This window comes from Mus caroli, chromosome 4 (assembly GCF_900094665.2).
Source record: "Mus caroli chromosome 4, CAROLI_EIJ_v1.1, whole genome shotgun sequence".
Classification (NCBI taxonomy): Eukaryota; Metazoa; Chordata; class Mammalia; order Rodentia; family Muridae; genus Mus; species Mus caroli.
The window spans coordinates 59,145,049-59,169,993 of NC_034573.1; the positions used below are offsets into that span (position 1 = coordinate 59,145,049).

At 41.1% G+C, this 24,945-nt stretch overlaps 1 protein-coding gene across 1 annotated transcript in view; it reads left to right on the top strand.

Moving 5' to 3' along the window:
* Pappa (pappalysin 1) overlaps nucleotides 1–24,945 on the top strand; it is a 225,968-nt gene that overhangs the window by 25,027 nt on the left and 175,996 nt on the right. Inside the window, exon 2 of the mRNA XM_021160402.1 lies at nucleotides 8,185–9,247. Within this exon, the coding sequence (XP_021016061.1) occupies nucleotides 8,185–9,247 (1,063 nt within the window). The remainder of the gene's footprint in view (nucleotides 1–8,184; nucleotides 9,248–24,945) is intronic.

Genomic DNA, 24,945 nt, shown 5'->3' on the forward strand with positions numbered 1-24,945 from the left:
CTCCTTCTCCTCCTCCTCCTTCTTCTTCTTGTCCTCCTCCTTCTTCTTTCTTCATCTTCTTCTCCTTTTCCTTCTTTTCCTTCCTCCTCCTTCTCTTCTTCCTTCTTTTTCTTCCCTGACACTGTCTCTGTCGCTCTGCCTCTGTCTTTCTGTGTCTCTCTGTCTCTGTGTATGTCTCTCTCTGTTGTGTGTGTGTGTATGTGTGTGTGCATGCACACTTGCACAGCTTATTAGATGTTCTATTGCTGTGAAGAAACACCAAAAACACAGCAACTCTTAACCTCGACCTCTGGGAGCTCTGAGACTGAGACGCCAACCAAAGAGCATACACGGGCTGTATAAAGTCCCTGGCACACATGTAGCAGAGACCTGCTTTGTCCTGCTTCAATGGGAGAGATGTGCCTAATCATGCAGAGACTTAATGTTCCAGGGTGAAGGGATAGCAGGGGAGTACTCCATCTTCTCTGAGTCAAAGGTAAGAATGGATAGGGGAAGGAACTCTGTAAGGGAGAACCAGGAAGGAAGCAGAGTTTGGGATGCAGATTAATTAATTACTTAATTAGTTAATTAATTAATTAATTAATTAATGGAAAGGATTTAATTACTACATTTTTCAAAGATGTAGTCCTTTATCATCATGGAAGGAAGCATGGTAGCATGTAGGCAGACTTGAGAGAAAGACAATAGTCCTCTCTAGAGCATTTGAAACATCAAAGCCAGCTACCAGTGACACACTTCCTCCAAAAAGGCCACATCTCCTAATCTCTGTCAAGTAGCACCAGTGCCTAATGGCCAAACATACAAATCTGTATTCTTATTCAAACCAACACACTGTGTATATGTGTGCATGTGCATGTGTGAGAGCACATGTGTGTGTGAATGTTTGTGTGTGATATGTGCATATGTTTTGTGTAGGAATGTGCAATCATGTGCAAGTGCAGGGTGCCTGAAAATGCCAGAGGATGAGTCTTCCTTTTATTTTATGTATTCTATTTTATGTATTAAGCCAGGTTTCTTGCTAAATCTAACATTTGCAAATTCATTAGACTGTCTAGATGGTGAAATCTAGGAACTTTTTTCCCAACTCCATCTACCCTCCTTCCAAGAGCTATAGTTCAGATGGACACTTCCATGCCAGGATCTTACATGGACTCAAGGAATCCAAACTCCCATCTTCATAATTGTGCATCAAGCACTTTATCACTGAGTCATCACCTCAGTCCCAGCTATGACCTTTCTATTTTTTTGTATAGGTTGCTTTTAGGAGGAAAGTATTCAGAATGGGAGGTCAAGAGTAGAGGAAAATGCAGATGTTTTATGTTTTGTTTTGATTTTGGGCTCCCAGAGCATTTTGCCAGTCTGAATGTATCACATGGGCCCATATATTAAGACTTCTGGATTATAGATAGGTGTACCATTCTCAAATTTGCCTCACACCTGGATTAGTGTAGTTTAAAGTAGTTCTCAAGAACATGTTCATTCATCTCCTTTACCCTTTCAAAGATACCTGGGTGATAGATGAAGCATACAGGATAAAAGTACTGATCCCTAGAAGCAGGTTGAAGAACCCAGACACAGAGAGCTTAAGTCATTTAAGGTTATAGCACTTAGTGAAACTGATGAGCTGTACCACGTAGTCTGGAGACAGTCAAAACTGGTTCCTAGCATGGTTAAAGAATCTGGGCAAGAGCAGAACACATACATGACTGACTTACAAGAAACCTCACCTGAGCAAATGTTGACTGTGTGGCTGAGGTTACAATGGATATTGTTGCTTCTCGGACACCAGGAGACCAAAAATGCCCTTTGGTACCATCTCTGCTTTCTCTTAATGACTGGTGGTTCTGAATCCTTCGGGTCATTTTGGGGGCCTCCCCTGAATAAACCCAGTGCAGGGACCATGGGTATACTTAACCCAAATCTGTCTGTTTTAATTACTCTCCATTGGACAGATAAAAGCTTTCCATAGGATTGCTCTCTCAAGCATTCTTCTGTGGTTTTGATAGTGGCGATTAAATCATGGAAAGCAAAGCAAAACAAAACAAAAGGAACCAGGGTTGACCTTTAGCTTTTAATTTTTTTTTTTTTTTAGCATACTCAAACTGTATCGTTGACCTAAATTCCTCTTTTCATTCCTCTGTTTGTATTCTCCTGTCAGATTCCCATAGATCATGGGTATTGTAAAGTGAAGGCCCCAAACTTGCCTCTTCTACCCATGACCTTACATTTCCCACAGTGGATCGCTACGTTGGAGCATCTGAAGAATTATAGTCCTAGAATTCAGAATCTAGGAAATTGAATGGACCTTTAGGTCTATCTGTTGTGATCCTCCCATCAGGAGAGGGAATGAAGAAGCTCAGAAAATAATTGCATATCTAGTGGTGCAGAGCAGAACAGTATCAGAGGAGGCAGGAGAACCTCTAGTGACCTAGAGTGATTCCCATGCAGGAATGCATCCTGGAATCCACGTTGTCTTCAAAGTCAGGTAGATAGGAATCAGAATTGTGTCTTTCCAAGATCATAGAAAAGATCCTTGGGACACCTTATGGTCTTCATATTCAATTTTCATATCTACCAAAGGCATGATAATAACAATTTTACAGGGTCATGTAAACCCCAAGGTATGTGTGTTTAATGTACAGATTGTTACATAGTGGTTTTCAAAAATAGCTATTATCATTATTTATTTTCAACTGCTGCTTTTTTATTGCATAGAGAAATGTCCTAGGTAGATTTTTTTGTCTTCCTATCTGGATACTCTCCAAAGGCGAAAAATATATATTAGTTGAGTATACAGTTGCATGGTTGGCTAATTCTCCTCCCAAGGCAATGGCAACTATAAGACCTAATATGTTGAGCATCCAAGGAATGGTACAGAGAAAGAGAGAGAGAGAGAGAGTTGGGTTCTGCCCCCCCCCATATGGAAGAATGAAACTGGACACTGTGATGCCTAACTTGTACCACTTCCTACTCCTTATTTCTACTGATTTTAGGAAGGGAACATCATTTCTCTAAGGCTCAACTTTTATCACTGGTAATGGATGGCAGCTATTTTACAAGACCGGTGTGAACATCATAGGAGCTAGCTCGACATGGAGGCAGCTACCCATGTACCCAGTACATTCAAGGAACTCCAAGGAAGTCAATTCACACACAAACACAAAGCTTGCCTTTCAGGCGGGAAGATTTTTTGGTGTGTGTCGACTATATCACCCATCTTTGGCTCCTCCTAATTGTCTGTGCTCTGCCCAAAATAGAAAAGGGAGAAGTTGAGAAAGAATAGAAGGATTTGTGAACTGAGCACAAGACAGTGGGAGAAGGACAAGAGTTTAGAGAAATCCCAGTGGGAGTGTTTGGAAGGAGTGCTAAATGATAATTCAACAGTCTGCTGGGGCTTACCTGGTTGAGGCTCAGCGTCTGTGTGACTGAAATAACATGTATCTCTTTTACAATCCTGGAAACTACGAGTCCAAAATCCAAGTCAGCTTAGGTATATTTTCTCTCTCAAGCTTTTATTTGGCTATCCTCTGTGTGTCTACATGTGCTCTCTTCTCTGAACACATATGTGCCCCGAATGTCTCCTACCATCCAGATACTAGTCTTGAGATTTGATCTTATGGTGACATTGCTGCTATATGATTACCTCTTTAAAGACTGTCACCAAATAGAGTCATATTCTCAGCTTCTAGATGATGTGACTTCAACATTTACATCTTAATGAGGTCTCAAACATTCAATTTATAACTAATGAATAAATGAGAGCCTATCAAGTTATGATAGAAATCTGAAGAAAAATGTAGACACTGGAAGCTAGGAAAACCCTAGCTGGCAATGGAAGTCTTGAAACAGGAGGACAAGCTCAAGAAATCATACGAAACTCTAAGTCAACAGACGCCTGTGCAGATGTTGTGTCCCAGTAGAATTGGATAAGGACAACAGATTGTTAGTAGTAAAGAACTGCTTTCTGATTCTAGTTTTAGGTCTAGGCAAAAGCGTGTCACAAGGCTCAGCCTTCTGGCTTATCCTTCAGCTCAGCTTGCTTGTGTTGGCAATGAAGACTGGGAGAAGTATTCTTAGAGGAGGCCAGACCTTAAGACAATCTACAATAAAATGCTTGGAGCTTGGCACTTGAAGTAGTAAATGATTACAAGTCCTAGGATCCTCTAAGTCTAAATTCAGCACTGTCACCTTGGACTTCCTGGTCTTGAACCTCAGTTTACTCAGAGGGTTGAGGAAAGATGTGTCAGCTGGCAGCTTTATGGGCAAGGTTAAGGAGATAATGTACAGCACTCCAAAGTAAGAGTAACATGTTTATGTAGAGAAAAGAGAAACAGAGATGTATACCCCCTAAAGTAGAATCTTTAATGTGATTCATAAAGTTTCCTGTAACTCAGAGCATTCTACCAAGTCAAGGCTATAGAGGACTCTGTGCAGGTCTCCTGTCTTCAGGGTTTCCTGCCAGGTGTGAGCTTAAATGGAGAGGTGACAATGTAAAAGGGCCACCAAGTGTTGATTAAGTGACTCAACAGGTAAAGGCACTTGCTGCTCAATGCTGTCCCCCTGAGTTTGATTCTTAAACCTGCAAAAAAAAAAAAAAAATGAAGGAGAGACCCAACTCCACAAGTCATCCTCTGACCTCCTCATGGGTGCCATAGTATGTATGTACTCCCACATGCACACCAAGCCAAATCTCTGATGCTGAGGTTTGGTTCTGAATGGAGATGGTATGGGAGTGCTTCCCATCCAGGCTCCTAGAAAGTCACTTCAATGCATCTATTTTTCAATAGAAACTGACTCCTGTCCCCACATCTGTCCCCCACCTCAAGGAGGCACGGTGATTTCCTTTCACCAACTTACAATCCAGGTAACTGTTTCCATTTGAACATCTGCAGCTCCTGCTTTAAGAATCGAATTTTTCTCCCATATTTTTCCTCCTGGAGTCACTGCCTTTCCCTTCTGCCTCCTGGGACAAGCCAGCTCCTCTATACCTCTATATGGCAGCATCAAGTAGTCTGAACCAAAGCTCCAGACTCCAGAAAGGTTCTGAACTGAGGAAACCCTACAGATGTGTAAACACTTTACGTTGATAAGAAGGCAGGCTTCTTTCCAAAAGCAACAGGAAAAGGCAGAGACCAAAAGCCCCTGACAAAATAAAAAGGGAAGAAAGGAGGAAGGATATCATGTTTCCTATTAGAAGACCCTTCATTATCTTTTATAGGATGATGGTGATGATGAGGAGGAGAAATATGATGATGATGATAGAGAAATTAAATGGAAAAGGGGGAGACACTGAGCTGAGAGGTATGGAAGACACAAATGTGATGGTTTTAGCAGCCTCTGATCCCACTGACATTCTAAGTGGACACTCAGACAAGAGCTCTAGAGAAATTAATTCCAAATGTGAAGACAGCTTTTTGCCCTTGGAGGGAATCAGTTGGAAAGTAACTTCTAATATGTACTTTGTTAATATTGTCTAAGTTGGTGGAAATATAGGATTTCTAAGTCGATTTTTTTTGAGCCTTCACCCTGCAACTTAACCCATCAGGCAAGATGCTTTCAAGGCACCTCCTTTACAAAGGTGGCCCCTTTGTATTTTGTTTCCATTTATTTCCTACTCTTTTATTTCTAATTTATTCCCAGTCCCTTCAACATCTTGAAAACCAGCTCTTGTTTGGATAGCCTGTGTGTTAAGGATAGTATATCCATTACATCTCTTAAGTAGGACATCCTATTTAAAAAGAGATACAAATGGGAGAATCAAGGTCCACAGAGATGATGTGATTTTTGTCCTAGACATATGGCCTGTAACTGCTGTCATCATGAGTCAAAACAGGCTACCCTGGGCCCAAAATCTTTCATATTCTTTACAGTAGAAACACATCTGTCCTCTGATATTCCTTGTCTATTAGCAACTGAGACATAAATTACTGCTTTCAATTCTGTTTGCCTTTAAAACCTCTTTCTTTTTTTCATGTTTTGAATTACATGTGTCCATGCATTTTCATGGCACACATATTGGATGCCCACTGTAACGAGGGGTAAGACAGTTTACAGACATGAGCCAATGTGGGCATTACCCTCAACAACCATTCAGTCTAGCAGAGAAGAGACAACATAATGGAGACAGGCAACTCCAGAGTGAGAGATTTGATGTTGTTTTCTGAAAGCAAAAGCAAAATCAGTAGAGAGAATGATCCACATTCACAGAGCTATCAGGAAGTGCCCCTTGAAAACTGATTTGGGCGTTAGTCATTGGGAAGCTTGGGAGAAAGAAAATCAGTCCTGGGTTGACTATGTGATACAACACTTCGTTCAAAGACCCAGGGGCACATGCCAATGTCACCCAGATGGTGGAAGTGGAATGACTGTATTAGGAGACTCTGTCCATTGCTGGAAAATGTTGTGAGTGGGAAGAAAGAAGTGGGTGGGCTTGGATCCTCTGCCAAATGCTGGCCATGTCAGATGCTAACATAGACATTTGTACAGATGCTAAGGTCTAAGTGTTCACAAAGGAAAGAAGACTGTGTGGGCCTCCTCTATTGATTTTGCTGGACATTCTCCCTGTTCCTTCGATGAATATTAATGGCAGATGTACACTCAGAGTTAAGGTGACCGCAATGATTCTCCAGTGAGAGTAGGAACTGTCCTTCCAAAATGAGCCCTTTTTATTCATTCTTGTCTTCTTTTCTTTATCCTTTCTCCTGGCTTTATATAGCATCTGACACTTAAAATACATGTGTAATTAGAAAATACTCTTCATCATCCAGAAGCTCTGCCTAAGCCAAGGCACAGTGGGTATATCCCAGAAAGACTGGGAGACAGGGGAATTGATGTGTACAAAGATATTTAGATGCACGGAGAATCTTTTGAGCTGCTTATTAGCGTTTCTACATGATCTCTAGTTAAGTACATCTGATTTAAATGTCCTTAAGGGCCAACTAAAATTTGTGATAACTAACTTGAATTTTCTTTGGTAGATGATGAAACCCAAAGCCTTGATAGTATTAGTAAAGGGGGTGTTTTACTACTTTCACCTAGGACAGTTAATTGCGAGGTCATATACCAACCAGATGACCTCACATTCATCTTTTTCACTTTCTTTAGTTTTCATGTTAATCATTACATAAAAGAGAGTCTTAATATCACTGCCACAGTTATTATAAGTGTTCAAATACCTAATAGATATAAAGACTTTAGCATGATGCCTTGTCTGTTACATAGTATTAGTAGAGTTTATACTTTACTGCAATTAAAAGAGCATTTATAAATATGTGAATAGACACATACATACATACATACATACATACATACATACATACACATATACACACACATACAGAGAGAGAGAAAGAGAGAGAGAGACTATAAAGACAGGTGTGTTACATAAACAGCACTTGGTTCTTGGGAGATTTATATGTGATTCTATAAAGCCTTAAGAATGTCATCTGTTCTCTGTGTCTCAGTGTCCTTACTACTGATAAAATCAAGGAAGTTGGAGGCAGTGATGTTCTGAAATCTTCCCAGTTCAGCTATTAAGTGTCTATCTTTCTTCCAGAACACATGCAAAGGTTAGACAAGATTCATGTTAAAGACAGAAACACTGGCTTTCCAGCCCTTGCCTCTTATTCTTCAAGGGCAACCTTTTCCATGATTTCATGTTACACATCATTCACTGACTGCTAATGGAAGTTGTCTGCTTGTAGTTATGGTAATGGCCCAAGACACAGTCTTTCTAAATGAGAATCTTCCATTCCTTATCACTTTTCATAACATTCTTTATTTAAACTCATAAATTTGAAAGCATACTTTTCTATCCAACACTTTTGTAAAACCAATAACTGACAGGCTTTATTATCATTTTTTTATATTTTATATAGTTCAAATACCCATTCTTCTATCAGAAGCTTTTTTGCATGCTTCATAGTCAAAATAAAAAAGAGCAAAACCTCATTATTCATTTGCCATAAGGTGGTAAATCTAACTTTTTTTCCCTATTAGTTCCTCCAGCTTTTACCTTGCCCTAAGGGTGGTCCCAGAGGCTCCAATAGTAGCAGCCAGAGTTTCAGAGAGCTTTTTGAAAACTCTTCTAGATTATCCAGATGTGACATTTATCAGAGAAGAATAACTTGCCTGCATCTACTTCCATGCTTTATTTATTCATCTTTCTCTTTTGGGGCCACATAGGGCTGTATGACAAATGTTCTTATACCTCACGTGATCGAGGATGGGTCATGGGCATTCACACCACCAGTGATCAAGGCAACAGAGATCCACGCTACTTTTTCTCCTTGAAGACAGACCGGGCCAGGAAAGTGACCACCATTGATGCCCATCGCAGCTACCTCCCAGGTCAGTGGGTACATCTAGCTGCTACCTATGATGGGCGGCTGATGAAGCTCTATATGAATGGTGCCCAGGTGGCAACTTCGGCTGAGCAAGTAGGTGGCATATTCAGCCCACTGACCCAGAAGTGTAAAGTGCTCATGTTGGGGGGCAGTGCTCTGAATCACAACTTCCGGGGCCACATTGAACACTTCAGTCTATGGAAAGTAGCAAGAACCCAGCGAGAGATTGTATCCGACATGGAAACCCGTGGCCTCCACACCCCTCTACCTCAGCTCCTCCTCCAGGAGAACTGGGACAACGTGAAGCGCACTTGGTCCCCCATGAAGGATGGCAACAGCCCCCAGGTGGAATTCAGCAATGCCCACGGCTTTCTGTTGGACACTAATTTGGAGCCTCCTCTTTGTGGGCAGACACTGTGTGACAACACAGAAGTCATCTCCAGTTACAATCAGCTCCCAAGTTTCCGGCAGCCCAAGGTGGTGCGCTATCGTGTGGTCAACATCTATGATGATCACCATGAGAACCCAACAGTGAGCTGGCAACAGATTGACTTTCAGCACCAACAGCTGGCTGAGGCCTTTCAACACTACAACATCTCCTGGGAGCTAGAGGTACTGAATATAAACAGTTCCTCTCTGCGTCACCGCCTCATCCTAGCCAACTGTGACATCAGCAAGATTGGGGATGAAAAATGTGATCCAGAATGTAACCATACACTGACTGGTCATGATGGTGGAGATTGCCGCCAGCTGCGCTACCCTGCGTTCATGAAGAAGCAGCAGAATGGTGTGTGTGACATGGACTGCAACTACGAAAGGTTTAATTTTGATGGTGGAGAGTGCTGTGACCCAGACATCACTGATGTCACTAAGACATGCTTTGATCCTGACTCTCCACACAGGTAAGACTTTCCTGGACAGATATCCAGGTGAGAGCTCGTTGTGATGTTCCTATTTTGTAGATAAGATACATAAATTCCCTAGGGGTTTATGGCATTTTTTCCAGTCTGTACAGCTGTCTTCTGAGCAATGCAAGTTTATTTTTAAGGTTATCAAGAATACATACGTGCACAGTCCTTTATGAGACTACTTACTGAGTGCTTGCTATTGACCGTGAAGAAGGTCTCAAAATCCTGTTCTCTCAAAGAGCTCAGGGGTTAAATTGGGGACTGTGTACTGCATGCAAATAGCTGTTGTACTGTACATGGTAATGTTTGTTACATCTGTCCCAACCAGTTCAGTAGCTTCTGGCCACAGGGTACTACTTAAAGTTAACTCAGTTAAAAGTAAATAGAACTATTTTTATTTTATATTTTTACTTATTATTTTATATTTAAACATTTGTATCTATTACATTGTAAGTAAATAAAAACAGAAGCACCTGATCATTCAAGCCTGTAATCCCAACTACTTAGGAGAGAGACACAGGACAATTTTAATTTCAAGGACTTCCTGAGCTACAGAATGAGTTCAAGGCAGCCATGGGAAAATTTGTGAGGCTTTATCTCCAAATAAAAGAAGGGTATGTTTATAGCTCAGTGATAGAGCACTTGCCTAGCTAGTATAAGACTCTAGATTTATTCTCTAGCAATGCACATATAAATAAAACTGTGAGAGGTAAAAGTCAATTATTTTATTACCAAATTTGCTAGATGGGGTTTGTAGTTTTCATGCTGGAAAATTACGCAGAAATCTTCCAGTGTCGGGTCCCGCTCTGTGGATGCTGAGCTGGTAGATCTCGTGTCAGACAGGACTTTGGTTGCAGATCCCAGCTCTACCACTTTCTCATGTTTTGATCTCCTAAAGGCTCTTCCTGGATCTGTAAGACAGAAATGAGAAAATGATGACGTTTTAAGTTGCAAAGGTCAGACAGAAGGCATAAAGAAATGCCATTTCTCTACAGCAGTACCCCGTACCTTAGTAGATATCAATAAGTATGTTTCTTTAAGGAAAGGAGAGGGTAGTAAGGAGGCCCATGCAAAGCACTCGCCCTAAGACTTGAATGTGTCATGGAGAGTTCTTTGAAACAGGTGGAAATTCACCAAGGTCTTCAGAAACAGTCAAAATGGGAAGCCCAACAGATTATCTTCAGAAATCTAATATGGATAATAAATATGTACTGTACTTAATATTCATGCTAAAAAAACCCCAGTATTCTGGTCATTATAAAAGGTAGCTGTGTGAGCTGATAGATAACTTTGCTATTTTCACTATCATAAACTTATCTCTGTGTTTCAATCCCATCAAGACATGGTTTGAACCTTAAATCTGTACAACAGTATTTACTTTTAACAACAAAAATATTAGAAGGTATTGGAGAGTTGGCTCAGAGGGTAACTGGAACAGAGGGGCCCGAGTTCAAGTCCCTAGCACCTATGTAGATACCACGCACAGTCTTTGCCTCAGAGGACAGAGTAGTCAAATTCTGGGATCTCTCCAGCCAGCCACCTTCGTAAAATGGTGAGCTCCAAATTCAGTGGGAAATCCTTTGTCAAAAACAAGGAAAAGGATGATGACAAAAAATACCAGACATTAGCCTCTATTACATTGTGTGTCTATACAAAGAATAGGAATACTTTCGACATCATTCAAAGATTGGATTGGGGAAGAAAGAAAGAGACTGCAGGAACAGTGAGTTTTCCGTGTATTATTCCTGAGAAGCAGGAAGCAAAGAGGCCTGCTGCTGAAGACTTTAGAGTCTGCCCTGGTTGCTGCCTAAACCAGCAGTCCCACCATACAACAAGGTCAGCTGCATTTCACGTGGGACCTTCAGTCTGAAGTTAGGGAAAGTAGCAACACCCTCTTTCCTGTTTTTTCTCAGGTTCATGGGGGAACTTTTCCACTCTGTCCAACACACAGAACGCTGGACTTGCTGAGGGCTTCAACACATTTGCCGACGTATGCAGGTTTCCTGCTGATACTTCTCTTTCTCTCTCAAAAGACCAAGGACCTCCCTTGCACAGCCAAATACCTATGTTCAGAGAAATGAGGATTCTGGCAGGGGAACATCCTGCCTGGCAGCAACTCAGCCTGCTGGTGCATGGAGGGCTCCTGGCCACTCACTTGTTACAGACTCATGCAGCATACAAAGGAAGATTTAGTATATGGCTAGTCCCTTCCAGGTCATTTATGTTTAAATCTAAGGAACAATTCGGTAACATTAAAGCATTGGTTAGCTGTCAGGTTAGCTTTTAAAAAGCTTATAGTTTGATGGCTGTAAGAGTCAGAACCAAAGGCAACTGGCCTTTTCAGAGTCCTCTGCTAGTGTACAGGGACCATAGGGCCCCAGGTTCCAGATAACTCAAAATCAGCAGGCAACACTGGCAAATTCCAAAGGCCTCCGCTTTTCTCATCACGAGACTGCATGCTCCAAATGTCTATGCACGGCCATGTGCCAGCAGTGTGACCACTCAAGCCAGGGTCTGTTTGTTTGCTGCCTGGGAAAACTGTGTGCCCAGGGTGAGCCCCACCAGGCCCTGTGTCATCATGACTAAGCTGGGGTTATTGGGTTCTGGCTGAGTCAGCTCTCCTGTGTGCAGAAAGAAACCTGTGGAAGGTTTCAGAGAAATACTCACTTTTTGACTTTGAACAAATGAGAGGGAGGAGGAAAAGAGAAAAAAGAGAGAGAGAGAAAAAAAAAAAAGATAAAGGCACAAAAGCTGAGAGGCAACTGGAACAGAAGCCCAGGCTGCTGTTGTTTAGGTGACTTTTAATGAGGTACTCAGTTAAAACAGAACAAAACAGAACAAAGCCAAACAAAACTCTTCAGGGGTTTTCTCTCTCTCTCTCTCTCTCTCTCTCTCTCTCCCTGTTCTTGTCTTTTCTCTATCTGTCTTTCTCTGTTTCTCTCCATCATCTCTTTCTATGTATCTATTATTAATGATTTTCTATCTCTGATTGTTTTAAGCATTATTGTCATTGTTGTTATAAATATCACTATTATTTGTGTGTGTGATTATGTGTGTACCATGTGTGCATTTGACTACAGAAGCCAGTTATAAGCTATCTTCCATGGATGTTCAGAACTGGATTCAGACCATCTGTAAGAGCAAGTACTCTTAACTGCTGAACCAGTTTTCCCCCTCTCTATCTTTTAAGAGTCTTGTTATTTCTTTGAGAATTTCACATATTCATAGAATATATATTTAATATATTCATTACTCACTACCCACTCATCCCCTTAACCACTCTGAGATCCATACCATACTCCATCCCAACTTCCTCCCCTCCTCCTCCTCCTCCTCATCATCATCCTTTGCTCCCTCCTTCCCTCCTCCCCTCCCTCCCTCCCTCCATTCTTCCCTCCTTCCCTCCCTCCCTCCCTCCCCTCTCTCCCTCCTTCCCTCTCTTCTTTGTCTCTCTGTGTATCTTTCTGTCTCTCTGTGTATCTCTCTGTCTCTCTCTGTCTCTGCTGTCTCTGTCTGTCTCTGTCTCTGTCTGTCTCTCTGTCTCTCTCTCTCTCTGTGTGTCTCTCTCTCCTATACTCATGGTTGTGCTGCCATTCACTGGGGTGTGGTTGACCTAAAAAGGGCTGTACCCTTAAAGAAGCTTACTCTCCTATCCCCAAGTTTCATCAACTGTTAATGGTGCCTCAGCTAGAAGTGAGGGCTCATGACCCCCATCTGTACCCCATACATAAGCAGGCAACCACAGATGCTGGGAGGTCATGAGTGCATGTGCGGTCCTATGATGTTTAGAAGACAGTTTCACTCTAGTCTTTCATGACACCTGGGTGTTAAGATCTCTCTCTCCTCTTCCATGATGGTACCTGAACCTTATGGGGAGGGATGTGCTATACACCTTTCATCTGCCACTGAGTACTCCATAGACAATTATTCGCACTTTGGCCAATTTTGAGTTTCTTTGTTAAATTCCTTCCTATGCTCAGAGAAACTTCTCTGATGAAGTTCTTGAGCTAAACGAACCTGAGAGGAGAGGGTTACAGATTTGGAGAATAGTTTGACACTATGTCCTTTAGAAACATAGCAATAGTAAGTTCATCCCTATGGCCTAGGAGATCCACACACATGAGTTCTTAGCCAGGTTTGCAGTATCAGTCTGGCATTTTCTCCTATAGGATGGGTTAGTTACTTGCTCACATAACATCCACACAACTATTGCACTTCCATGATTGTATCTTGCCATATTGGTAACTCACAGCGTTTACAACTAGGTAAGACAGCTGAAGTCTTTTTCCTTTATCAGCGGCAATAACACTTTTATGGCACCATGGAAGCTAGCTTTAAACCACCATGCTTACTCTATAACAAAAAGAAGATTATTCTATATCCCATCTGATATTGGGATTTAAAATACAGAGAATTATTGTATGTAGGGAAAACAAGGCAGTTACCTGGAAGAACAGGGATTTCATCGAGCATCCAGGAATAACCATCCCCGAGAGAGAGAGGTCACAGTCAGAGTCCTGGCATGAGGTAGATGGTACAGTCACACGGAGTGGTTAAGGGGAATTGAAGGAGGGATGATTTTGAAGTGACAACTACTTACAATGCCGTATATGGTATTAAAAAGAACTAGTAACCTTAGCTCTTACCTTCGTGGTCATCAAACACGAAGAGACATTTTCGACTTTTCTTTTGTAGAGGGAAAATGAGTGGGCAGATGTAGTAACTATGAATTGTGGCTGGACAGAAAAGGCTTTTCAATCCTGGCTGTAGATTTTCTAAAAAGAAAGAAGCCTCCTGACTAAGCTAAAGGAATCAATGTTATCTTTCTCTCCTGACTTACTCACAGAACACAGAGAGGTACAGAACGGCTAGTGGCATCTTGATGAGCAGACAGAAGTGTCCAGAGCAGAGAGAAAGACAGACCATGTAGAAGGTAGACACAGAGGGAATCAGTGAGAAAGTTAGCCACTGGAAATGAACAGCAAGAAAATCAAAAGACCATCTGCTGATGCGTTCTATTCAAAAAAGTAAACCAAAAAAAGTTTCTCTTTTTTTCTCACAGAGAATTTTGTTACCCAGTATCACTTTCTCTCCTTCCATCTCCCCTCTCTCTCCCTCTCTCCCTCCCTCCCCCTTCTCTCGTTTCTCTTTCCACTTCTGTTCTTCAATTTCTCTAACAGTCTAGATTTACAGCACATTCCATTCTTGCCAATCCAATTGCTGCTCCTGTGACATCATCACCTCATTGGTAAAACTGATCAGCAATTGCTCTTACTTAGTCCACTACTACTACTACAAGGGACTACCCCACAGTACTAGGGTGGGATCCTCAATTCTTCATAAGCATGGCTAGTCTTTCTATGTGACCGGTCAGGTAGAGATTGGCATCACAAGTGAACCACAGTCATTCTTCCTAGGGCAGAGATAAGCCATGTACACAACTGGCATTTTGCATTTTAGTAGTCTGCCTGGGAGACAAATTTCTCAATTCCCCTCTTTGGAACCTGCAACTTCCCCACCCCACCCCTACAGCATCATTGAGTGAATTACATCTGCAACTGTGGGTATCTAATTACATAAACTGAGTGGGGAGGGGAAGCAACTGTTCTGCCCCTATTGGCTCCTAGGGAAATGTTTCTTTGCCTTCATGTGTGTATGGTTTGTATCTGGGGTGTGTGTGTGTGTGTGTGTGTGTGTGTATGTGGTTTTGGGTGCAAAGGGGAGGTGGGTGTGTATAAGGCTATTTTTTATTGTGTGTGAGAGTTCAAATATATGTGAAAATGTATATGTAGAGTGCAGAGGACAGCTTCAGGTATCATTTCTCGGGTGCCTTTAACTTTTTGTCTTTGAGATAGTCTCACACTGGTCTGGACACACTGGCTAGTGAGATGCAGGGACTTAGACATCCCTTCCTCTCCATCATGTGGATTACAAGGATTACCATGACCAGACTGTTTAGAGATACATTCAGTGGATTTTCTCTTGGCCTCATGTTTTCAAAAAGAAGTATGTTACTGGATAAACTCTCTCCTCTTCCCTTTCTTTGCTTTTTCATTATTATTGTTATTGTTATTACTAAATGTAAAAGTAATCTCCTGGAATAAGATCCTTGATCTCCTGGATCTTTGTTAGTTTTTAAAGTCAACATGGCTGGAAATCTCACAAGAAGGGTTACATCTTGAAGTCATCTCTGCAATGTTGCCTAGGCCCTTCAGAGTCCCATTAAAATTTTTTGGCTTTTAGTTTAGTTTTATTTTGTTTTGTTTGCACTACTGACTCCATAGATGCTCTTAGCCTGAAACAGTTGTTAACAAGGTATCAAGGCATCGAGGACTATAAGAGCTCAAAGACATATGGGAGGCTTTTTGTCACAGTTCCTTCTTGCTGATTACAAGGAGCTCAAGCTGTAAAGAAGAGGGGACACAGACCAACTCTAGCAGAAACAGAAATTTGATCTGGGACAAAGAACTATGCCAGCAGCTCACTTCCTATTCCCAAGCTGTTTAAGTCCCTCAAGCTTCCCACTACCAATTGCCCCAATGTCTTGGAAGCTGATAGCTGGGGACTTGAAAGGTTATATCTAGCATATTTATTTCCTCACCCATCATCCATATTTTGTTAAGACGTCTTTAATAGCCAGAACACAGTGACAGATGCTTCTGGATTTTGAGACAGAATCTCTTGTCTTTCCAGGAGTTTGTATTTTGCACTCTAATGGCCTGTTATTACACTCATCCCAAGGGTGGACAGGAAGGCAGAGGTCTTGTTTCCAATTGAAATACCAGGACCATAAGTTCCCATGATAACTGAGAAAAGGAAGAACCACTGGACTTTTGAGAAGTTAGGGAAATCTTCATGATGTGGTGGAGACAAAAGAGGCTCCCAGTATAGTCAGGCTTGGCAATGACAGAAAACATGGGGAGAAGGGACAGATTGCTCAGCAGAGCAACTGAGGCTGAGATGGGAAGAGGGAGGCAGAGAGCAGGAAAAGGCTAGTTGGCATTCCATGTATGTAGATGCTCCAATTTGTTCCTCAATTGCACATCTCAAAGAATCAGCATGATTAGGAAGAAATAAAAATTCAGGAGAAACACACTGTGTCCTTGGCTGGGCAGTTTCTTAGCTATGCAATCTTGGGCCAGTCTCTTAAACTCCAAGTCTCCATTTTCACATCTACTGAAAGAAATAATATTTGATGGCACACATCATATATTATTTTATGTGGCCATGAGGCTCATATAAAAGTAATATAACAGGGAGTCCTGGGAAGCATTAACCAGTTTGCAGATGAAAAAGAGCATTGTTGTGTTGGTTTTTTTTTTTTTTTCAGTAACTTCGTTCATTCTTTTCCAGTAATCCTGTAAGAGAAATTACTTGGAATCTCATAATCAGAATATCAGGGTTTATTTAACGTGACTAATATTCATTACAGCAATAACAGGAGTCAGGACTAGTGTAGTGGAACAAATATGCACACTGGAGACTGACCAGGGTTTGAATATTGGCTCCACTCTGCCCTAGTTGTTTGACCTTGGCTCATTGTTCAGTAAGAGTTGGTGGTTTCTCATCCATTAAAAATAGGTGATAACAGCTATCTTGTGACATGTCATAAAACATAAATTAAAGTCACTGGTATAAAACACTTGGTTTTGAGTCTGGCACATAGTAGGTATGGTAGGTGTTCGTCCCATTTCGTCCATGCACATAGACAGACTGCCTGCCTGTCAGCACTTATTTCACAGAGACTGCGTTCCAACAGGCTCTTAACAAAGACTGGAGCAAACTGCAATATACAAACTGAGAGCATTTAGCCAGATTACTTTCATTCTTAAAATACTTTCTTTTAAGCACTGGCCACAGAACTGGTGCTGTTATGTAAAGACCACATCACTTATATCAAACTTATCCACTTTGTACACTAGTTTATTTGACAATTACCCCAAATGACTATCTGTATTAAAAGACACAATGCCTCACAATCTACTCCATGCAGTGCTGGCAATGGTCCTGAAGAGGCACATGCAAGTTTGGTGGATCTTACTAAGATGTTTTTATTATGATTGCTTTAATATTGAAATACATTAAACCTGAGCAGGCACACTGATGTGCCTAGTCTAATTTTCTCTAATGTAATCTTGAGTTTTCTTGAAACCAAGTGAAGTTCACCTTCAGTCGTCATTTCCACCTGAGAACACTGTACCATTTTAGTCATGGAAAGGATGGTACAGGGGAGATTATAATTAACAGAGACTATCCAGGGCTCTGAAACATTAGGAGAACAGGAAGCAAAGCAGTGAGTTGGGTGAAATAGCAAGTTTGAGAGACCACACACATTTAGAGTATGCTTCCACTAAATCCATCTGATACGGTTGTAGCCCTGTGTAGTTGCCTTCTATGAGACATCAGGATAGAAGGAACAGTCTGCTTCACTGTTTAGGTTTGATGGAGTGCCACCATAGCATACGATTCACCTTTTGGGGTAGCACCTGGCATGACATGAGCATTACACATAACAAGGAGTTTCCAGCTGTTGTTTAGGAATTTCCCTTCCCTGGGTAATGTGATGTCTTCCCGCCATATCCTACGTTCACCTGTTTCTCAATTCTAAAACCTCTTACTAGAATTTTGAGGCTGGAATAAGAGTCAGCGATGTTTGAATCTGTTAGTGCTACCGTTTGACTTTTTGCAGCTATGAGTTCCATATTTTCTTTAGATTTTATCTTTCAGTTCTAAGAGCCTTATCCATACTAAATGCTAATGTATTCCTCTTCTGGAGAGATAAGCAGCAGAACATGCCACACTAAGACTGTACAGTTTGAACAAAATAAGAAAGGCATGTCAGGGGCTGAGGCTGAGCCTCACTGAGTATTTGTGAAGTCAAGGAACTGAAGGTAAGAAAGATGCCCATCGTGATGTCAGTAGCAAACTCTGCAAGCTGCCTCCTGGACACATGCTGACCAGTACTGTGGAGCTTCTAGTATAACAGGATCTGAGAGGCTCTGTCTCTTACCCCTTTCTGAGGTTCAATGTTCATTGCCATCTGCAGTTCCCTGGACAGATGGGAATACTGGGTGCCCTTTCGAAGGCCTCAGTAGGAGACTATTGGGGATTTTCCATCATAACTTTGGCAAACTCAGCACCCTCCTTTCCCTGTCTCAATCCACTGGTGACACTGACAGCCCATGACAGCCTCAGCACTTGGTCAAATTCCCTTCCAGTTAGGAAACACAGCCAATGAGGCTGCGAGGGAAGTTTGGATCTACAAACAACAGTGTATTTCCTTTTAGTGGGAGGAGGGGCACTTTCCTAATGTGATTGCAGCTCAGCATCATCCTGCAAATCACCAGCCTCCACACCTTCTCTCTCACTTTCTGTAAATACCAAACTAGGGAACTAACATGTAAACACAGAGACCTTTTTCTCCTAGGTTTGTTTGCATAAATAGCACAAGTTTGCAGGTCTGTTGAGAACCTCCTGGGTTTTTATTTTTTTCTTTACCCTCTGCTTCTCTGCCCTTCTCTGTGCTCTAGGTTGTGTTAGTGGTCTGGTGGTAAAACAGCAGGGAGAACACTGTCTCCATTTTATGTTTCTGGTGTTTGTAATTCCAGCCTTTTGTGAGTTCAGACAGTCAACCACAGCCCTTAGGCTTGAGCGTGGCTTCTGACTACTGAACTTTTTTTTTTTTTTTATGGCCATAGAGGGCAATGGTAACTCTAACACCACAGAAGCATGAAATGTCTCTGTGTCCTACACAGGGTGGAGGAGATGCACAAGGGAAGTCTTTTCCCAAGTGGATTCCTGGTAGAAAAACAATTTGCCTGCTGCGGTTTGGCCATACACAAAGAAGAAGGAAACTGTATTCTTCCAGTAACACAGTGGCCAGCATGAAGTCTGACACTTCTTCATTCTTATTTAAAATTCATTGTATGTAAAATGGGAAACAACAACGTCTACTCTTTGTTAGACCAAGATCAACTCAAATCAGCTTTTGCAATTCTGGTTCCTATGCACTAAGGCTGATTAGCAGATGATAGATGTCCTGATACAAATGAAAGATTTTGATGACTTTAAAAGGCACAGGTGAAGTTGAAGGTGGACACTAATGTGACTAGAAAAATAAGAGACAGTTCCTTCTTTCAGGATGTTTCCCAGCTCCTATGTCTAATTAGGTACAATGTGTTCAACCCACCAGGAAAGGAAGCTATGCTAAATGACAAGTTGAAAACCCTGTTAATATCCCTTGAATCTCAGTGGTGACACCTGGGAAATATTCCTGTTTTCTACTTCATTTTTCGTCAAATGCTCTAAATGTAGCATCCTTTTTACAAAACAATCGATTTGAATGGCAATTTCTTATATATATATATATTTTTTTTAATTAGGTATTTTCCTCATTTACATTTCCAATGCTATCCCAAAGTCCCCCATACCCTTCCCCCCACTCCCCTACCCACCCACTCCCACTTTTTGGCCCTGGCCTTCCCCTGTACTGGGGCATATAAAGTTTGCAAGTCCAATGGGCCTCTCTTTCCAGTGATGGCCGACTAGGCCATCTTTTCATACATATGCAGCTAGAGTCAAGAGCTCAGGGATACTGGTTAGTTCATAATGTTGTTCCACCTATAGGGTTGCAGATCCTTTTAGCTCCTTGAGTACTTTCTTTAGATAATCCATTGGGAGCCCTGTGATCCATCCAATAGCTGACTGTGAGCATCCACTTCTGTGTTTGCTAGGCCCTGGCATAGTCTCACAAGAGACAGCTATATCTGGGTCCTTTCAGCAAAATCTTGCTAGTGTATGCAATGGTGTCAGCATTTGGAAGCTGATTATGGGATGGATCCCCGGACATGGCAGTCTCTAGATGGTCCATCCTTTTGTCACAGCTCCAAACTTTGTCTCTATAACTCCTTCTATGGGTGTTTTGGTCCCAGTTCTAAGAAGGGGCAAAGTGTCCACACAAGAGCTTCACATACAATGTCATTTTTCCAGTATCCTTTCTCCAAACTTGAACTCTGTGCTCACATGACCCTGTGAAAGTCATCTCTGCTTTAACTCCAGGAAAGACAAAATATGGAAAAGTTATTAGGTTTGTTAAAGGTCACCAACAGAGAGCTACACCTACTGTTGTGATTGCATTATTCTCACTGCAAATACATTTGTTATTTGCCTAAGATTATGTGATTCATATGGAACCACAGTCCAGACTAAATTCCAGATGCTGTCTTATTGACAACTACTGGTGATGATATAATTCTTGATTTATCCTCCCTAAATTCAGTGTTATTTAGCTAGCCTTCCCATGTGTTATATGGCACACATGGCTAAAACTAGAGCCATAAAATCCAGGATCAGAATAACTTCTTATACCTAAAATATCATGGCCACTACAACTCATGAAACACATGTTTTTGTCTTTGTTTAATTGTATTTCAATGAGAAAGACAAACCCCAGGGCCATTATTGAGCTATGCATATTTCTTTCAATGTGGTGAGCTGTACTATTTATCAATTGTGGTTTGAGTTCTACAGGAAGGAAGTTAGATGGTGGGAAGAGAAAGCTGTGGAGCCTAGATCTCCATAGTTGTGTTTGTGAAAGCAATAGTTTGACACAAATTGCCATATTGCTGTAATGGTACTTTTTAATATTATGCTTCAAGGTGTTGTGTTTTCTCATGTTGCCAAGGATGCTTCAAATTTTATGGGCTGTTCTGAATATAAGTGAACTCTGAGCTCCTGCTACTATCAAAGAAATATTTCTTAACTGTAAGTAAAGACTGGGGGAAGAGAGAACCGTTTGCCTGAGTCATAATCCAATACGTGTAGTTGAGCTGGATAAGAATCGGGCATTCCTGCACTGCTCTTCTACCCAAGTCATGTCTAAAGCTGATTTTCAAAAAGCTAAAAGAGAAAAAAATAGCAGCTCTGTAATTCTGAATACAATTTACCCATTGGAAGAGTAGAGGTTTTAATTCTGTGAACATTCTTGCCACTCAGGTACCTTTTGTGATGAGAGACACTATTTTTGAATGCCTTCTTTATTTTGTGAAGATTAGAAAATTCTACTTAATTTTATCTCATTTTTAAAATAAACAATCCAAATTTCTGATCAAGCCTCTACTGCTAAAATCTGATCAATGCTCTACTGCCCCCCCCTTCATTAGACTCATTATAACACCTCCTCTAATCTAAATATTCACAGCCTTGCCATTACATTCATTAAGGGCTCATCATGACACTTCTATATGAGAGGACCTATGAAAAGAGCAGTCACCTCACCTGGTCATAGTATCTTCACATGTACACAGGCAAAACTCTTAACCAGAAGTTATAAGTTCTGTAAAACTTCCAAAGGATACTGTTTTGAAGGTATATTAGCAGAGTTAGTAGACAGAGATCTCCCTAAAGTTATTAATTATCTCAGTGTATTGTTTTTGTTGGTGTTATTATCATCCGCTTATTTTATTTTATTCATAAAACCTCTAGATTTTTACAGTATAAATTTTTTCTATTTCCATATTTTTTATGACCAGTTTCTAGCTATAGTGTATGGTAGAATCTCAATGGATGTTGATAGATGGAAGTTGGAAAGAATGATTGAGTGACTAGAGAAGAAGGAAGTTGTGATGTAAAGGAAGGATAAAGGCCAGGAATGGAGGGAGGAAACCGAGGAGTTCATGAAAGAATGTCTTGTTCAATAAGTGAGTGAAAAAAATAGCCAGTTTTTCAATTATCTTTGTTGCTGTTATATTTTTCTTGCCTAGGGGTCAAACTTCCATATAAAAACTATTATTTCAGAAAGCAAACATTCAAGGTTCCAAACATTTAATATACACTCCAAGAAGTGTGCGTGTGTCTTTTGATAAAGAGGAGAGGCAAACTTAGCCATTTATAATGATGAAACTAAGCAGGAAAATAAATTCCAGACCATTTGGGCCCTTGGGATAAAACGCAAAATTCAGGTTTTAGAACTGGTCACAGCTTGGAGAAAGCTTGTTATTTGGAACAAGAATATGGACGCAATAAACATTCTGAGGTTTATCTTGCTTTGATGGCTTGCCTTGTGTAGCTTTGATCTTTATATTTGATAATCATTTTCAAATGGTTTGGTGTGTTTTGAAAGTGAAGTAGCGGTTCATGAATCCATGGAGTTCCTTGGAAATGGCAAGCTGCAATTGAAATTTGGAGTTGGACAGTGCTGAGACTGAACATTGTTTTGTGAGCTGGAGAAACAGGGTGACCCTTCGGGTGAGGAAGGAGAATACATACACTGACAAAGTGTTCAGAGCCAGGGTCATTGATGGGATGCTAGTCAATGGGAGATGGACCCTTTAACTCCACTAGCAAGTTCAAAAGAGAACAATACATCTTGGGGCCTTATGAGTCGGTTGCTCTGCTAGTTACTTTCTGATACACCATCATACCGAAGTTTAGATGTTTCCATCTAAGTTGTATATTATAATCTCCATTTTACAGGTGAGGAAATTGAGTGTCAAAGAGATAGAAACATGTGTTTGAGGTCAGAGGGCCACAGCACAGAAGAAGAAGGATTCGAATCCCTCTGTGTCTGTCTTAAAATAGCTATCTGCTTCTTGTTCTTTTAACCCAAAAGAACTGTTTTTAGCTTGGCCCACTCTCAGCTCAGACAAATGCTTCACAAATTGAGGTCACCTGCACATGTCCAGCACCATCCTCTGTGACCAGCCTGCACCCATCAAAAGCCCAAGGAGCAGTACAGGAGAATAACACTCTCATTTGTGCAAAGAGAAAGTCATCTGAAAGGTGACCTGCTTTTAAATCTGAATAAAAATCAGAGCACATGAGATTTGACCTGGGCTTCTGTGAGCCATACCTCTGACCACTCTCCATTCAAAGGGATAAATGGGTATACCAATGTACTGTGCTTCTAGCACTGAAGAAACTTGGTCTTTCCCAGATTATTTCCCATGATTTCATGTAAGGGCTTTGTTGTTGTTTTGCATTTTGAATGTGGTTCCTTTTGCTTCTTTCAATAAAACAGGCCCTGACAGCTCTCTCATTCAGATTATTACAGAGTTGTACCATCTCAGGCCAGTGCATTTAGGAAATATGTTGTTGGCACTAACTAGCGAGTGAGATGCATAAAGAAAATATTCTAATGACAGTTGAGTTGAGAGAGCTTTGATCTCCCTCCAGAACTGCACTCATGGCTTTGAAATGCAGTTCTGGCAAAGGGGTAAAGTCTGGGCGCCATGGCAATCAGGGCTGGGCCCCCTGAAACAGACATTCCTGGGGACCCACAACCTTCACTGTGGCATCCAGGTGCATGAGATGTGCAGGAAGAAAAGAAACACAGCTTTTGGGGAGGGGACCTAAGTTTAGCAGGGGCATTCCTGTATAGATTGCCATTTCTAAACATGGTTGGTTGTGCTATTAGTGGTATTTTGGCAAAAATGGAGGATGTGGCGGGAGTGGGGGGCCTGTGATTGTGGTCAAATGTGTTTGAGAACACTTCAAGTACTTTCTGTCTTGCTCCTATTTTGTTTAATTTAAGGTTATGAAAATGTTTGCAATCAAAAAGTATAAGGTTCTCAACTTATTCAGGAAAGCATTTCTTAGTGACAAAGATTTGGTGACTCTTCACTTAAATATGTATCTGCTTCCTGTGCATTTAGCTTTTAGTAGGCTGTAAGTTGGACAGCAGTGATGTAGTTCACATGCTCATTAAAGAGGTGCAGACTTTAAGCTACAGAGCATGAAGCAGGCTGTATGTAGTGAGATGAGATGTGGCTAAATACACATGCAAGCTCTCCATGGGGCTGTCCAGAGCAGGGAGATGAGGGGAGGCCACCGTCCCTATCATGATCAGTTTTCCAAGCTATATAGCATTACAAGGAATTGTTCCTACCTGAAGCAAGAGGTGATCTCACTCACCAACATAAAGGTGCTAAAATCAAAGATCACATGTATATAAGCCCAGAGCATCAGATCCACAGCTAGATCCTTATCCTTCTCAGAGATATAAGACCTCAAGCAGATCACCTCATTTCCCTGAGTCCTGGACTTACTTGCTCTGGTTTGATGCTATGTGATTCAAAGGACATGTGTCCAATAGCTTCAAATCCTTACTTTCTCTCTGTGTATTTTTGAGGAAGGTTTCAAGAGGCACAGAAATTACAATGATTTTTAACATAACTGTTTGAAGCCCATAGTCTCATGAATTAGAAGGGTGCTCATAATATGAATAAAACACAAACCAGAATAATAAAGATTAGAATTAAAAATAGTGTCCATATCCTTCTTTTCAGCTACTGGTAATGATGAGTTTGGAGTATTGATCACAACACTAACTAGTTACAACTTTATTAATTTTATTACAAGTTTCCCTCCAGTAGTCAATATTACCTTCTAGGTTTCATATAATGCCAGGTGGGTAGATGGAGCAGGTATATCACTCAGTGTGTCTCTAGTCTCTCTAACACTCATGGGAAGTAGTGTCTCTGACCTATGAAATATGGTTGAAAGTGGTCAGGGTAGGATACATGGAGTACCAAACTTCCTCAAAGGGGGAAGATTTTACATGATTACAATTCAGGAAGTATATTGTATAACAGAAGATGGACGATCACAGATATGTTTAAGGAGGAGCTATACATAGAAAACACACATGGGGCTCTAGGTAGTGAAACTTTGCCGCTCTGCATAATTGAAGTTGC